This window comes from Cygnus olor, chromosome Z (assembly GCF_009769625.2).
Source record: "Cygnus olor isolate bCygOlo1 chromosome Z, bCygOlo1.pri.v2, whole genome shotgun sequence".
Taxonomy (NCBI): Eukaryota; Metazoa; Chordata; class Aves; order Anseriformes; family Anatidae; genus Cygnus; species Cygnus olor.
In genome coordinates, this window is record NC_049198.1 from 50,041,501 (window position 1) to 50,057,941 (window position 16,441).

The 16,441-nt window shown below is 37.3% G+C and overlaps 1 protein-coding gene across 6 annotated transcripts in view; it reads right to left on the reverse strand.

Moving 5' to 3' along the window:
* Positions 1 to 16,441, reverse strand: part of FSD1L (fibronectin type III and SPRY domain containing 1 like) — a 32,799-nt gene that overhangs the window by 4,813 nt on the left and 11,545 nt on the right. For 3 of the 6 annotated variants that reach the window (XM_040540724.1, XM_040540718.1, XM_040540719.1), the window contains 9 exons: positions 15,038 to 15,060; positions 12,625 to 12,746; positions 8,324 to 8,533; positions 7,885 to 7,983; positions 6,187 to 6,313; positions 4,432 to 4,464; positions 1,284 to 1,381; positions 574 to 825; positions 154 to 242 (listed from right to left, as the gene is read on the reverse strand). In XM_040540724.1, the coding sequence (XP_040396658.1) occupies positions 154 to 242; positions 574 to 825; positions 1,284 to 1,381; positions 4,432 to 4,464; positions 6,187 to 6,313; positions 7,885 to 7,983; positions 8,324 to 8,533; positions 12,625 to 12,746; positions 15,038 to 15,060 (1,053 nt within the window). The remainder of the gene's footprint in view (positions 1 to 153; positions 243 to 573; positions 826 to 1,283; positions 1,382 to 4,431; positions 4,465 to 6,186; positions 6,314 to 7,884; positions 7,984 to 8,323; positions 8,534 to 12,624; positions 12,747 to 15,037; positions 15,061 to 16,441) is intronic. The other 3 variants (XM_040540720.1, XM_040540723.1, XM_040540721.1) reach the window with 3 other exon arrangements.

A 16,441-nucleotide genomic window follows, 5' to 3' on the forward strand; every position in this document is an offset into this window, starting at 1 on the left:
TACCAATTGAAATAAAAAAATGGAAACGGTTAAACATTTTAAAAAAGTATTGGCCAAAAACAATACTCCAAGTTTCCTCCTGTAAAACACAATTATTAGTCTTCAACAAAGTGAATTCAGTGCTAGAAATGGAATATTTTTTTTGATACTGACCATGAAACCTGGTAATAATGGTTGGGTGAACTTTGTTCTGAAGGCATACAAGAGTTCCTTTGAGTTCGCATTATAAAACATGAGCTGACCTGAAAGAGGCAGAAAGCAAGTTGAAATACATGTTTATATGCTGTCACTACCTAACTTTTTGTAAAATTGATACTTTTCCAGGGAAAGGTCCCTGGAACACATTAAATCCATTCCACGTGACTAAAAAGTTTCTCAGCTGCTCTGTCACAGAGATGAACTGCAGTCATTTGATGTTATAAGCAATATTACATGAACAACCCTGTCCCTTACTGTCATAAGAAACTGTATCAGTCTGGAAGTGACACTAATGTACTTTTAGCCTTGTACTGCTTCAACTTGACACCAATAGTCAAGTAAGTTTTATCTCAGTTCCTTAAAATTGTAACTTACCTCCATCGAAGTTGCAGTACACTCCTATTCTGTCTGGAATAGGTATGTCTAGGGTCTTGCTTTTATTATTATGTTTTGCAGAAAAGGTGCTTTGCAGCCAGTTGTTGATGTGGATACACCAGCTTGAGTTAGTCTTTCCAAGCTGATCAAATTTCCCCAGGTTTTTGTATGTCACTCCTACACTGTAGGATTTGCAGTCCTTCTGTGCTCTCACCTCCCAGTAATGCTGTCCACTTTCAATAGTAGTGTCACCTACCAAAAAAGGTATTTAGTCACTATAATTAAGTATACCTTACAACGTTTGCTTCCTTATAGACATCAGTGGGATCTGCTGCATTTTAGTTTAGAGTGAAGACTATAAATAGAAAAATCTTAACTACAAGGAACAAAAATATGAACTTATACGTAGACAGAAGAATACAATTATAAAGTAGAGCAAGGAAATACCTTTAACTTACATCCACTGAGACAAAACACATTTAAGATCAATTCACATTTAATAGCTGTGAGTGTCAGTCACTACTGAACTTTGTAATAGAGAACTTCAAAGGAGTTGAACTCACTAGCTGTAGCACAAAATTTTGGTGTTAAATAGTCTAGGTTATCTCTGTGGGGGACAGCATCGAGTATACAGCCTTGAAAGAACTCAATTTTTTCCTCTGATTCTTTCATAATCTGACCTTCTCACAGAAGTAGAAAGTTCACCTTACCTAACACTGTGTATGATTCACCAGTAAAACGATCTCTGCTGCCCTTCGCTGTGGGCCTTGTGCCAATAGAAGTCCTCTTTGGAGATGGTGCACCACTTCTAAGAAGAAAAGAACCATCGAAGATTTGCACACTACTACAGAAATGCATGCTAAAACAAGTTTTCCCAAGCAAAAGGTTGCAACAAACATACACAAGCTACTGAAATGGCACAACTGGTTCAGCCACTAGCAACGCTTACAACCTCTAACACTGAGTTAGTATGCATGCACAAGAACTGAGAGGGAAGAGATGATGGGCAGACAAAAGTGCAAGACGTAAGTTCAGAGGCAGTTGAGAAAGGAAATGGGAGAAAAAAAGCAGATGTGTGGCCCGTGTTTAAACGACATTCTACATAAACGTATTATGCCTGTAACACGCAGAACCTTAGTTCAGGTTTCTGTTTTCCTGCAGAAGATTTCTAATAAACCTTGTAAATCAGCTACAACAGATAAGAATACACTGATATTTAATGCAAATATGCCTAATTTCCACTGGACTTTAAATATCAGTGAATGGAGAAAATATCATCAGTTTTATGTTAAGTAGGTTTTTCAGTACATAGATAGCTTGCATAAACTACTGAAGAAATCACAGGAAAGTGCAACCCAGTGAAGAGCTACAAAAGGAATAAAATGATGATTGTTATTTCAAAATATACACACTGAAGTAGATATAAAAGCCAGGAGTGTCAAATCTAAACAATTATTAAAAGAGATGAGTTGATACTTCCAGAGTTTAATGCACCACAACTCCCCTCAAAAAAAAAAGTAAAAAAGTATATTGAAGGTTGGGGGCTTTACCTGGTTACAGTAAGTCAAGGAATACAGAAAATAAAATTGTCACAGCACACATTGTGCTGAGAAGCACACAGCAACTCCACAAGAGTCATTACAAAATTTAATAGTCTAATCCCAATCAAGAAAGGCTTAGATTTTCTAATCATACTTTTCTAAACCATTCTCAGGAAGCAATAGCAAAATAAATGAAGAAACACTTTGCTCTGGAGAATATGCTAATGAGCAATCAGTTGCATAAAAGAATAATTTTAACCTAATGAGGTTTCCTAATGAGGTTTTCAAACATTTTATTTTACCTTAGTTATGCCCTCAAAAATAATTCTAGCAATTTAATCATTAAATAAAATTAAGGCTATTTGCAAATTACAGTGAATATTAAACCTTGGTAGCCAGGGAATCATGTCTGGTTATTATTTTAAAGGCGATTAGTAGCAAAAAATTTTAGCTTCTTGGAAACAGCTATGTAGTTCACAGTTTAATTTCATTAACAAAATTTAAAGAGTATGAAAAGCAAGTATCTCTCTGAAATACATGTCAGAAGTAATCTTGAAAGCATACATTACCTTACATACAAAAAAGGACGTTTTCCTTCCAACCTTCACTTCAGTTACAATTTTGCAAAGCTAATTATATTTAAGTATTGAGGACTAGCATAGTGAAATTTTGCTTGCTACCATTCTGATTCATTCAACACTGACTTCAGGCTTTCTGGAATTGTTCTCCAATACCGTTTCATAAAGGGTCAGAAAATGCCCATTTTGCCTAATACCATCATTAAAATAAAGTCATGGGACAATCAAAAGCTAAGAGTTATTAAATTGTCACTTATGAGCGTGCTAGAATGTCTAGCTCATCTTCATTACTAAATTTGTTTTAATCCAGTTTTAATCCCCTGAAGCCTTCAGAAAGTCACTGCTCTCAAACTGATGAAAAAAAGATTGTCTACATTGGCATCACAATTTAGCATGCAAATTAGCCAGTACTGATCAGAAGCCAGCTAAGCTTCTAAATCACTTGCAAGAAGTATGTGAATAGGATAAGTGTATATCATGCAACAGTGCAGACTACATCAAATGCTTTTCATTTTTGTTAACACGGAAGAAGCCGTAGATTACTTACCAAAGAAAAGAGAAACGAGCAGTAGCATGAAAACAAAACAAAAACACAGCAAAGCCAAGAATTAAAGGATAATTTCAGGAGGAACCATCACTCACTGCAGATTCCGTCCTGCTTTAAGTACAACAGAGACCATTCACACTTCCAGCAGACTTCCAAAAAAAGTTGCTGAAATTCTTCTATTAGGTTAGATATAACTGAGTTCTGCAGAAAGCAAATCTGGCCACTTAGAGAAAAACCCTAAGAAAAAAAGCAGGTGCTCTGCTAAAATTTTGTCAAAGTTAGGAAGACATTAAAAGGTCTTCAGTATAATTTCTTTCAAATCTTCTTTAAGCGGCCACTACATGAGCTTTCTCAACTGAAATCTAACAGCCTTTATCAGTTCAGACAATGACAGTATTTGACATGAAAGACAAAGTTTTTTTTTTTTTTCCATTTTTGTTGTTGTTGTTTTTTGTTTTGTTTTGGTTTTTTCCCCTTAATTTTAAGTTCTTAACTCTCCATTCCAAAATGGAAAGGCGGGAAATTTTTTAGCACTAAGTCAGTTTGGTGCCCAGTTTCTAACCCCCCACAGTTTTCTTAGCTAGTGGAGTAACTGATGCATTTCTTCCACACAAGGTTTGACTTCTTCCAAAGGTTTGACTTGCCATAAAGCTTTTTACACATGCCATCAGGCTAAACTCCATCCTCTTGGAAAGTGTAAAAACACATTTCTCTTCCTCTGATGACTAATAGCAGCTATCCCACAAGTTCAGAGGCAACAGGTAGTTGGATTCAAAAATAAGAACTAAAAAAAAATCTCTTTTTTTTGAATTTTTACACAGGGAAAAATTAATCATTTTTAAAAAAAATCTCATACACCATCATGTGCCCAAAGGTTAAGCATCAATAGATCTCTAAATAACAGGAATCTCTGTGCCAACTCTAGAATGCATAATGCTCTTCCACTGAAGATCAGGCTTCCCGCATACCAGGATGCACCCTTTCAAGAAGACTTTTTTTTTCACGTCACTGGAAAAATACATACATAATCTTTAGGAATCCACATTAAAATTCTGAAGAATTTTAAAAAGCATCTGTATACTGTTACTGATAAAGGCTATTAGATTTATTTCTCTCACTACTATCAAGCAAAGGGATTTAGCAAAGATTTCCAGCAAAACGAGATACCAGATCCTAAGAGGTATATTATCACCTTTTATTGCTCTTGAGGACAGGATACTGGCCACTGTCAGACAGAAATAAATAGTCATTAAACAACTGCGTATTACTACAGTAAATTATCCCCATTTTTAAGATGGCACTAAAAGTCACTCTACCATGCTTCTGGCAGTATGTGTCTGTATGGAAGCTATTTGTACATATATTATTTTCAAGCAGTGCTCTTTATACTTGAGAAATGCCAGCTGAAAATCAACTAACTGTCTTTGAGGAAGAAGTAACCAGCTCTGTGGGAAGAGCAATGGACGCTGTTCACACCTTGGACACTCACACGCTCTCCACATCTGCGGTGGTGAGACATGGACTGGTAAGCGAGCCAAAAACTGTGGAGATAGCCAGCTGACCACCAGGTTCACAGATGTGGATGGGGTTCTCCAGATGGAAGAGCCCCACACAATAGGACAGGCTGTGGGACTGCTGAGGAAAGAACAGATCTGCAGAAAAGCAAGTGGAAGTCTTGGTGGGCAACAACAGCAGTCTGCAGTGTGCCCCTGTGGCACGTGTGGCCAACCACATCCTGGGCTGTATCAGCATAACAACCAGGAGGCCACGGCAAGAGATAGTTCCTCTTGATAGGGCAGCTGTCAGACTGTTTGGAGTCTTGAGTCCAGTTCTTGGCTGCTCAGGACTGTACAGACACTGACATACTGAAACAAGTACAGTGGTGGGCCAAAAATAAAAACAAAACTAAACAAAACAATTATGGGACTGGAGCAGAGGCAGACCCAAAGACAACTGAGTTTGCTCAGCATTAAGACAACAAGATCAGGAAATCTAGTGCCGTCTTTAACATCGTAACGGGAGGCTACAAAGATGACCAAGCCAGGCTCTTTTCAGAGGTGCACTCTGACAGGTTGAGGCGTCTAGTACTAGTTAAAACACAGGAATTTCCAGTCAGATATCATGGTATTCCTGCCTTCCCTTTAAGCTGGTCTGGAATAGGTGCCCAGGAAAGTACCATTCTTCATCCTTGGAAATATTCACATCTTAGCTGGATAATATCCACAGCAAATCAAGCTAGTGAGGTTCTTCCAACCACCATTATCAACAGATTCCGAGTAGTAAACACGTAAGTGTATAAAGCTCAATAAATAATCTACCAAGAGTTCTGCTGAAGTTACTTATGTACTTTTCCTAGATGAAAATAGTTGGCAGATATCTTTAATACCACCACTTTTACAAGAGCTAAGTTCTATCATCATTATCTTTTACTACCTGGTTTTAGTGGTATCTTTTCCTCACCAATGAAGGTTATGAGATAAATTAAACAACCACCTACAGTACCAATTTTATTCTTAACTTGAGCTTTTGCAAAAGGACATAGCAGCCAGTTCTGTCCTTATTTTTCATGGTAAAAATGCTGCCCATGCACCATTATTGACCTGCAAAACTACTGAACATAGTCTTTCACGGCTGAATATCAGTTATGTCCTGACAATTACCTTATCTACAAGGTATTTTAGTACCTTGACTGATAAAATACATTTGTTAAGGTATAAAGACTTAAATCCAACCTAATGTTTAAGACACTTTTATAATTGATTCCATAAATAGCCTCTATGTCTGTTACAAGGGCAGGGAAATAAATATTCCTTCCAAAGACTTCTGAGTAAAATTTGGTGTCCCACAGTCCTACCATCAAGTGCTTTAATTTCTCCCTGCCCTCACCCTTTAATTACCAGATGAGGCATCTCAGACAGTGTAAACCTTTACAAACCAGAATTCTTACCTGCCTTTGTTTTCTTTCCCTTTTACTTTTTCTTGACCTTTGCCTCCAGTAGGTTCCCATTCAACATAGGTATCTTCAACTTTCAAGTTCAGATGAGATGAAGTATTGTCCAAATTGAACACAAATGCTGGTCAAGACAAAATGTGAAATGGTGAAGTGGTACAATGTTCTCTCCCAATGGTGGCTATTCAAAGAAAATAATGGAAGTAGTAGTAAAATTGTAGCAGAGTACTATTTGACTTAAAAGAAACATCACCTTGTTAGTAATTGTTTTCTCTAGTTACAGCCTACTTCCTTGGTTCTCATAATCATGAATGATTTAAAAAGCCACACTCATTTTCTACACCGTACAGCACTGATTCTCCAACAATATGTTTACAATTAATGAGGACTGCAAACCTGCAGAATACTAAACTGACAGGGTGAAACATAAGCAGAGTTGAACTGTGAAGTTCATGGCAGGTATCAAAGCAGCAGAGGATGCATGAAACTAGAAGTGACCCGGTATTTGCTGCAGCCGAATTCTTCATCCAAGAAAGCAAAATTAATACAATGTGCTAAGTCCCTGAAAGACACATATTTATAGACTATTTTGTGAGGGTCCTAATAGCATCAGATATTATAGTCTAATGCTGAAAGAAAGTATACTTGAGATTTTATGAGTTTGGAGCTCAACAGTACACAAGTTTTTAAAAAATGAGGTAAGCATGTTGATGAGGATGCTGAGTTTCTGTGGGCTGACTATTAAAAGAAAGTGAACTAGATGCACTGTTAAGGTGGACAGATGCACTAAAAATTATATTGGCAGCTTAATATCTACCCAGAAAAATCAAAATCAGAATTACATTTCTGGTACTGGAATAAAGAATTTAAGTAGCTAGTAAATATATCAGATGTTATACATATGAGCACCATACACTGGCTGTACTTTAGGAAAGTTTCAAACCTCAATAAGCAACACTTACGGCAAGTGCTGGAGTACAGTGTACGTGCCACAGTTGTGCCAGCCATTTTGCCCTTTACACTGCAGACTTCAGTATAGCTAAAGCATCAAGATAATTATCTCCGCCATAACAGTTAAGACTTGTGTTCTGTTATAAAGCATCACTTCCAAGAAATTTGTCTAGTTTATTTACAAAACAATGCCAGGATGCCCCCAGCCTCAGATCAACTGATTTCTTACACAGTGATGTAACTTTAGCAATTTGGAGCTGTTTGTTTTTTGAACATTGACCATAATTAGAATCTACAGCTACAAAGTCAAAATATACTTTTTAGTACCTTCCATATACAGAAATGTGTTACCTGTCACATGCTATGTACCAACAGAAAACTACATCAACTGCACAGATGCCCTAAGAGTCCTACTGATGCTCAGCCACAATGTTCTTCCTCTCTCTTTAACACATTGGCATGATGTAGTGGCACATAATAGTGTCAATCCACAGTTCAAAGCAATTAATGTTAAGCTCCGTTAGAAAGCTAACATTTTTATTATCTGAATGCTGAAAGACCTGCTTTCTGCCAATATGCTTTTTAATCTTTTATAGGAATTGTCTTCCTTTTTGCTTAGGACACTGTTTCTATACAAGCACTGCTGAGAAGTGACTTAAATTACAAGTTCATATATGCAGGCAGGACAGACAGTATGTGCGAGGTTTTTGCTGCATTCACGGTTAAAAATCTTTCAGATTTTACCTTTGGTTTCCAGAGTCACAGGATCTGAGTATTCCCCTGCCACAGCTTTGTTGCAAGCTTGTACTCTAACATTCATGTATTTTTTATCAAATTTCAGACCTAAAAAAGTGGATGTTTAGAAAATTGAATTAAATACTGACAACTTTACCAGACTAAGACACTCCATACAGCTGTCTTCCGTTTATTTCAATTTGCAAAAAAGCAAGCTTAAAACGTATCACCATGAACTTCGGTTAATGGGTGCATTTTTACAAAACATCAAACTCCAAATAGGAGGCAAAGAAGTTATTGTACAAAACACCCAAGACCAGTATGGAACAAAGCTTCATTAGTTACAGAAAAATGGATGTTCTGCAAAACTTCCAAGCATAATAAGTTTTATCAATATCTTGTGATTCTTTTTTTAAACATTTTTTTCAAGTATATAAACAACCTTTACCTGATAATGTATATTCAGTGTCTTTAATATAGTCTATCACTTCCCAAGGCTGTTCATCCTTAACTCGAGCAAACCCATCAAAGTTGGTTTTCCTATACTCTAGAACAAAGTGATCAACTCTGCTGTCTTCTTCAGGCATTCTCCATGATACTGTTATACAGTTATCAGCAACCAGACACGCTGCTATATCTATCTCTGGAGCTTTAGGGACTGCAGAAAGACAAATATACAAAACAACTCAAAGAAGAGAACAGACTTAATATACTATGATCTCCTTATATTTATTAAGAGTTCAGAAACTGTCCTTAGCTCACCAACACTCATTCTTTTTAGTGGATGGATTCCATTATCAAAGCTCAATAAAAGCCTAGGCATATCACTTTCACTTAATATGCACCTTACAGAAGAAGAAAAACGTTACCAGCTCTACAGTTAACATTTGCATCTTTATTTCCACATTTATGTTTTGTTAGTAAGTTGGGCTGATTCTCTCCTGGAAGTGGTAACAAGTACATGCTAGAGCAAGGAGGAATCATGGGCTTGCAGTTATGAACGTACATTTGGGGTAACACTACAAAACTTTGTTTCTCTTGAGTCTTTGAAAGACAAGAACAGCTGCATCCCTGCAACAGTATCACTCGGTTTGCTTCCACCACTACAGACAATTAACGGGATAATAGTTTCCACTAGCCAGTCAGCAGTTATCTAGCTTTTTTTCCTCTTCGACTCTTACGTTGAAACAAGGGGAGAGAATTCCAATGATTCACTAAAGAAAATACTGTAGTTTTGTTTATAAACAACAGAAATTTCATTTTCATGAAATCAAAGAGCACTTCAGTCACTGGAGTATGCTTTTCAAAAGAAGGTATTTACAAAATCCTTAGTGTCCAAGTCCAAGGAACATTTTTGCTGGAGGACATGGAAACAAAATGTTTTCTTGTTTGCAGTTTTTGTCAAAAGGGTCTGCAAAAGCTTTTGTTTCTTCATTCACAAAAAGCTTCAGATGGATACAGAAGTGGCCTGCAAGTCAATATATCAAGCAGGCACATTTAAGAAAAAAAAAAGTACAATACTGAAGCATCTCTGGGACTTGAAGACCTACAGATTTTGTCAAAAAAGACTTTTCCTAACGTCCAAACCCTTGTTTTGCATTTATCTGTACAGTTACATCTCAGTAACCAAGTCTTAAGTACATACAAATTGTCTTTATGCAGTTGAAAGTACTGTTGCTTGAAAAGTGTTAGCAACAATTCTTCTCCATGAGAGCTGATGACAATTAGCATCACATTAATTACAGCTGAGTCACATTTAGAGATAGGCAATTTTACTGTCTACATAAAAACACCTTCTAGCTATAGCAACTCTCAGAAGCAAGTCTAGTTTGCTTTATGCATGTTACTTCATACCTTTCCATGACAACGTGTTTAAATATTTTAAAATACAATTGCTAAAACATACTCCTTTTCCCTTACACTCTGGTAGGTTAAGCCAAGCAGGAACTACATTCAAACTGGTATAAGCTTAAAATGCTTGCGAACAATTAAGCTGCACAGAAGAGACTGAAACCTGAGGTATTCAAGTCTCAAATGTTAATGAAATGTGCATGTGTCATCAAATTTCAGTTATGCAACAATAATTCGAGCAAACATCAGTCAAATGCTTTCTTATGAAAAAGAATAATTAAAGTGAGGACAGGTATTACAGAACATATACTAGCAAGTTTAGCCCCCCAGTCCAATTATTTTTGGGATGGTGTAGGATACCAGATAAAGAGTCTTTCATGTGTTTAGTGTGATTAAGTCTTCAGCATAATTCTGGCAGTGTTCAAAGGCCTGTATTACCGTAATAGTAAGATTGTTTTCACCTTCCCACACTAGGTCATTAGTATTTTCTGATGTTTGAAAGTCTATCAGTGCTCGGTGCAGTTTCGCCTACGACATTTGAGCTATCAGGATTCAGTGTCAGAGTAATTGGATAGTTTGGCACTACGGTAGAAGAAAGCAAGATTGATATCCAGACAGTTAAAATTTTCAGTCTACAAATGAAAGGCCCAAACAAGGTAAAATTTGAAAATTTGATAAGGAAAACACATATATAAGAAGGTTCATACTAAAGAAGTTCTTCATCCAGATACAATACTTTGTTCATGATTGGTGTCGGATCTTAATGCTCCCATCCTGTCCAAAAGGTGCGCTGTGATCAGCTTATCTAGCTTGTTCCCTTATCTATCAAATACAAAGCAATGACTGACATCTGGAAACTAAAAATACAATGGCAATTTGTGCCTAGACACTGCTAGCTAACTAGAAATATTACTGATAATTTATTATGGCTGTATGTACTCTATCTACAGTATACAAGAAAAAAATGGGCAAAATGAAAATTGATGCTGCTAAGTCCTTAAAAGATATGGATTAGTGACTTACAGACGAAGCAACTTACATCCCTGCCAGCAGTACTCTTTTCAACATATTCTTGGTATCAGTCAAGGGCAAAGTGGTTTAAATAGGAAAGAAAAATGAGTAAAATACATGAAACATACATGGAATACGGCATCTAAGTTTACGTGTATCAAACAGTAACAAAGATGCATTAATTGTGATAATGTCCTGGTTTCAGCTGGGACTGAGTTTAATTTTCTTCATATTAGCTGGTATGGTGCTGTGTTTTGACGATGAGAAAAACGTTGATAACACACCAATGTTTTAGTTGTTACTGAGCAGCACTTAAACAGAACCAAGGACTTCTGGCTTCTCATGCTGCCCTGCCTGTGCATAAGCCGGGGGTGCACAAGGAGCTGGGAGGGGACACAACCAGGACAGCCAACCCAAACTGTGACCAGAGGAACATTCTGTACCATGTGGCACCATGCTAAACAAAAAACAAAAATGGCAGAGTTGGCCAGGGGGATGGGTTGGGTTGGCACTTGCTCAGGGACTGGCTACGCACACATCCATCGCTGTGGTGAGCAATTGCTTTCTGCATCTGTACTGGGTCTGGCTGGGGTGTTAGCTTTCCCTGCAGCAGCCCATACAGTGCTGTGCTCTGCACTTGTAGCTAGAACAGCAGTGGTATCACACCAGTGTTGTGTCTGCTGCTGAGCAGTGCTGGCACAGCATCAGGACTCTCTCTAACCCTCCTAGGGGGTGGGCAAAAAGTGAGAAAAGAACATCACCAGGGCAGCTGACCTAAACCAACCAAAGGGATATTCCATACCATACGACGTCATGCTCAGCAATAAAAGGTGGAAAAAGGAAGAAGAGGGGAGGGGTGGGCTCTCGTTGTGAAAACGTCTGTCCTTCCGAACACTGGCTACATGTGTTGAGGCCCTGCTTCAAGGACGTGGTCAAGCATCGCTCATTTGTGGGAGATAGAAAGTAATTTCTTTCCTCTGTACTTCCACACAGCCTTTACTTGTTTTGTTTTTCCCTTTTCCCCTCTCTTTTTCCCTTTCCCTTTTTTCCCTTTAGTTAAATTGTTTAATTAATAATAATCTTTCCTTAATAATTATTTTTCCCTTAATTAAATTATCCTTATCTCAACCCATCAGTTGTTCTTTCCTTTACTTCTTCCCCTCCTCTTCTGAGGAGGGGGAGTGAGAGAGCGGTTGTGGTGGACCTGTCTAGCATAGTAAAACCACCACAGCATCACTTGTGTTGTGTTGGTTTTTATATGCACAGAGGGGGGGTTGTTATGTCCCCCTTCCTTATTAAACTGTCCTTATCTCAACCCACAAGCTACTGTACTTCTTACCTTTTTTTGAGTCTATCCCCCATCCCACCGTGGGGGAGTAAGCAAACAGCTGTGTGGTGCTGAGCTACTTGCTGGGTTAAACCACAACAGAAAACATCAGAAGTTTCACTACTCCAGTAAGATGAACACTATCCCATATTTTGGGCTGTATCACCGTTCACATCAAGTGATGTATTAGCTTACAGTTCCACACGCAATCTACTGCTTATTACTAGGACTTTAGGGTGTCACTAAGCATCAAGCTACCAGGTACAGTCTTCGGAAACTTCAGGAAGTTTCAGGAAGTACAGAGGAACTGACAACTCAAGAAAAAAAATACAAAACATCTGGAGTATTCATTCTCACCTCTGAGACTGATTTTCTGAAATGCTGCATTATGTAGCAATTAACACAATAAAACTAGAAAACTCTTTTACGCTCAAGATATTCAGCTTAACATCCAGTAAAATATTTGCTTATCAGGGTGCACAAGGGTGTTTCGTAGTTTTCTTTTTATGTAGTTATTTGTGGAAGTAGTAACAAATTAAAGTCACTGCATACTGTTTTACCTGGCAAAAACCTTAGAGCCTGGAGTGCATGCCGTTCCAGGGAGAAGTCCACCATCAAATGAGTCATACTATCACTGATGCTTGGTTTCAGAGAGATGCGAAATGCTGAAGCCATTGTGACTCTAAAGTCAAGAAAGCAGAATCAGCAAAATGTGTTTTGCATTAAGACCTGCAGTTACTTTCAAAAACAACGATCAGAAAAATCTGTATTTTTAATTTCAAACTGTTAGTCAAAATACTGTTCTCCGATTTATTACAAAATATCCTGGTCTTTCATAACTGCTCAATGCTTAGCACAGATTCCAAAACACTTTTGTTGTTGTTTTATCTCAAAGACAATATGGTGTGATCTCCCAGTGATCGCATTACTAGGCAAAGATATATTAAAAGTGACTAGAGAAAAGCTAATCATCTGTTTTAATGTGCCAGAATCTGAGTTGAAACTAAGAACTCAGATCACCCTACATAAAATCAGGAAGTTCAAAGATCTAAAGTGCTGCAGAATCACATTGTGTTTTGTACACTTAGCAATTTGAAACTTAAACCTGTAGTTTAAGAAGTCGAAAAACTTTTCTGATGGACAAGATTCACTTACTACCTCCAAAGTGGAATGCATTTTCTACTGTTAAGTATTGCTCAGAAGGCATTTACAAATATCAGTGAACAACCTGGATATTCCGATTTCATATCTACCTCTGATCTTAACTGGGGATGAAGAAATGTTTAGGTTGCAGACACCCACAACTTCGGAGCATACAAGAATTTCATCAGCCTTACAAGAGACACGGAAGCACTGCTCCGATTTCCATTTCTTAGCTCAGCCCTTACTCCAGATACTCTTCAGACACTGCTGTACAACTTGGACTGGACCTCAACAAAAGGATAGCAAGTCTCTTTTCTAGTTCTTTAACACTGAAGTCACCAGGCCATGTGGTAGAATTTGAGTAACTGACTGATTGGAGACAGCACACAGGTCTGTCTTCTGTTTTAAAAAGACTCTTAACTAGAAAGTAGTATACTCATCGTAATAGAAAGTCAACTACAAGAATTTATATCCAATTTACACTCACAGATCTGTTACATCTTTAGAACACCTAATGCATACAACTTTCTGTAAGCTACTAAGTACTTCACTAGCATATAATAGAGATGGTGTGCTAACTACAGTTGCATTAAAGGATGAAAAACGTCTTAGGCAGTGAAGAAAGAGAAGGAAATATGAAGCTGTGTATTAAAGATAAGCATGAAAAGAATTATAGTATTGGGAAACATGAGCCGATTATGACACAAACAAACACAGTAAAACAGACAAGGCAACTGATAAGACAGAGTTGACCTTTTGAAATTCAGTATGGGCCACGGCTTAGTCAGACTGTTAGAGTAAATTTCTCCTTAAGGAAGAAAAATGCTGATTAGCAGTAACAGAACACGAAGTAGTAAGCCTCAGATAGATTTTTAATTTCTGTTTAGGCACCAATCTCATACAGACAACCAGCCACAACTGGCTCAAAAGCACTAGATTACACAGCATTTCAAGAAACCAGAAGAAATAAAAGGGCACTTTCTACAGATAAAAAGTATTAAGACTCCTATCACTACCACTATCCATCTGATTTGTTAACGACTCCAGTTCTTTACCCTTGGAAATGTGATGATTAATTTCTCTAGCAGTTACTAATTTTTCATAAAACTTCAGGGATTTTACACAACGAGACTCTTCCTTGAAAGTCTGTAAACTGAAAGCAAACCAATTTGCTCAATTGAACTGGTCAATAAGAATAGCACATGCTGGTAGCACCCTGTGAGCTGTCTTTCAAAACGTCATGCATAGTACAGGACATTTTCTGAACCAGATTCACAGAGCGTAGTTAACTTAAGTGACAGAAAATGGCTTTCACATTTATTTTGAAACAGTGAGGTTGTTTTCAAAACAGTAGTCTGAAGACATAGTTCAAAGAAAACCCAGCAGAAATAGTGAATTCATTGACATCAGTCCAGTGATATCAACAGAAGTATTTTAACAGCTACATTCAAAACCAAAGTTAGCTAGCAAAAGTCTGTAAGTGCAAAAAAAAAAATTATCACAATATAAAGGGACAGAGTCAGCTTGAAACATAATTCAATTTCTTTTATTAAAAGAACCAGAAGTTTTGCTGCTGCAGGGCTATGCTTCCCTGCATTGAAAACATCTCTTTATTAAGTTATAAAAGATCCACAGCCAGCAAGGGACAACACTGAAGGAGAAGAATAAAAGTTTCAGTTTTATTTCCTAAGTTCAGACATCATAAGGACTGCTTAGGAAAGCAGAGACAATGAATTTTATTTAAGCTGACTATGTTCCGTTAAAAATAAACGCATTTTCAAGGATAAAACTAATTCAAAGAGACAAAAAAGGGTAGACTTTGTACTGTACCTATCTTTGATCTGTCTGGCAGCCTTGATGCACATCAGGGAGAAGAGAGAGAAGGTAGTTAGTATTTCCATGCAAGTCTCAAAGGCAATGCCATGCGAGAAGACTAAGAACAATCTCAGAGTTCTGTTGTTCAGATTTGAGATCACAATGAGTTTACCGTTTGCATAAAATTCCCCAAAAGCACGTTAATACTATTGGTTAGAACTGCAACAATGTATATCACCAGGAAACAAAATCAATCTCAAGAACCACACCAAACCAATTCCAAATTACTAAACTTCCTCTATGTAACATTGTCTCTTCAGATTTCTCTGAATCAATTAAATTACTCCCCATCACATTTTAAAAGAGTTCCATGAGCAAGTTGGTAAAATTTAACTACTGTTATTTTCAGTTAAATTGCAAAATGCTATTAGTGGTATTTAGCCATACCCAATTTATCTCAGATGTATATTCACAAGTAAGGAAAAAATAGGATTAATACATTTCCTCTGAAAGTTATTGTACTACTCTGACTGTGCTTCCTAAAAAGTTCTCTCTCTATGCCATTACTCCAATACACAAAATATAGTATTGCACAGCATATAAATGATACCACTGAATCAAATGCAGAAACACTAATGGCATATCTTAAAGATAAACCTTAACTGGTATTTGGAAAAGACAAAATCCCAGTCCCTCACCAGGAGGACTTGCAAACCTAAAACAGAATGTTACTGTACAAGTTGTGATGGCTTAGCTAGTAGGCCTGTTGAGTCTGTACAGTTAACACTGCTACTAAGACAGAGTTCATCTTATCTACTTTCCCTTCCAAAAACATGACATCACTAAACCTGTAAGTCAAACAAAAGTGAAGGACTTCCAAATGTTTCCATTAAATACAAAACACACTCTGTGAGGGGGGTAAAAAACCCCATAGATTTCCCTGCTACAAAACCAATTTTATATTTCCAAAGTGGGAAGTAGAAAGAACAAATGTTTATAAATAATTTAGCTTAAGAGGTAGCTTTGTTTTATATAAAACAAAAAGTTATCATAGGAACAACTACTGATTTTCCTACATGACAGCTGTAGACAAGACTGTTACTTACAAAGCCTTCTTTGTAACCTCTACATCTTGTGGAATGTGTGATATTCAGAATTCAATGAAAGCTTCTCTGCAAGACAGTCCCTGACTAGCTCCTTCAAATTTAGTTTGTTTCCAGACCACTGACAAAGAAGGTTTAAAAGCCGATCTCAGGCTGGCTGCACAGCAGTGTCAAATCACATCCTACCTAAGCACTGCACTCCCACGTGCTGCTTGACATTCGTGCTCTTTTGACCAGGTAAGCTAATTCAGTGAACACAGCCATCAAAAATCTACACCAGAAAAAAAACAGTTTAGTCTTATGCTAGTTTCACCTG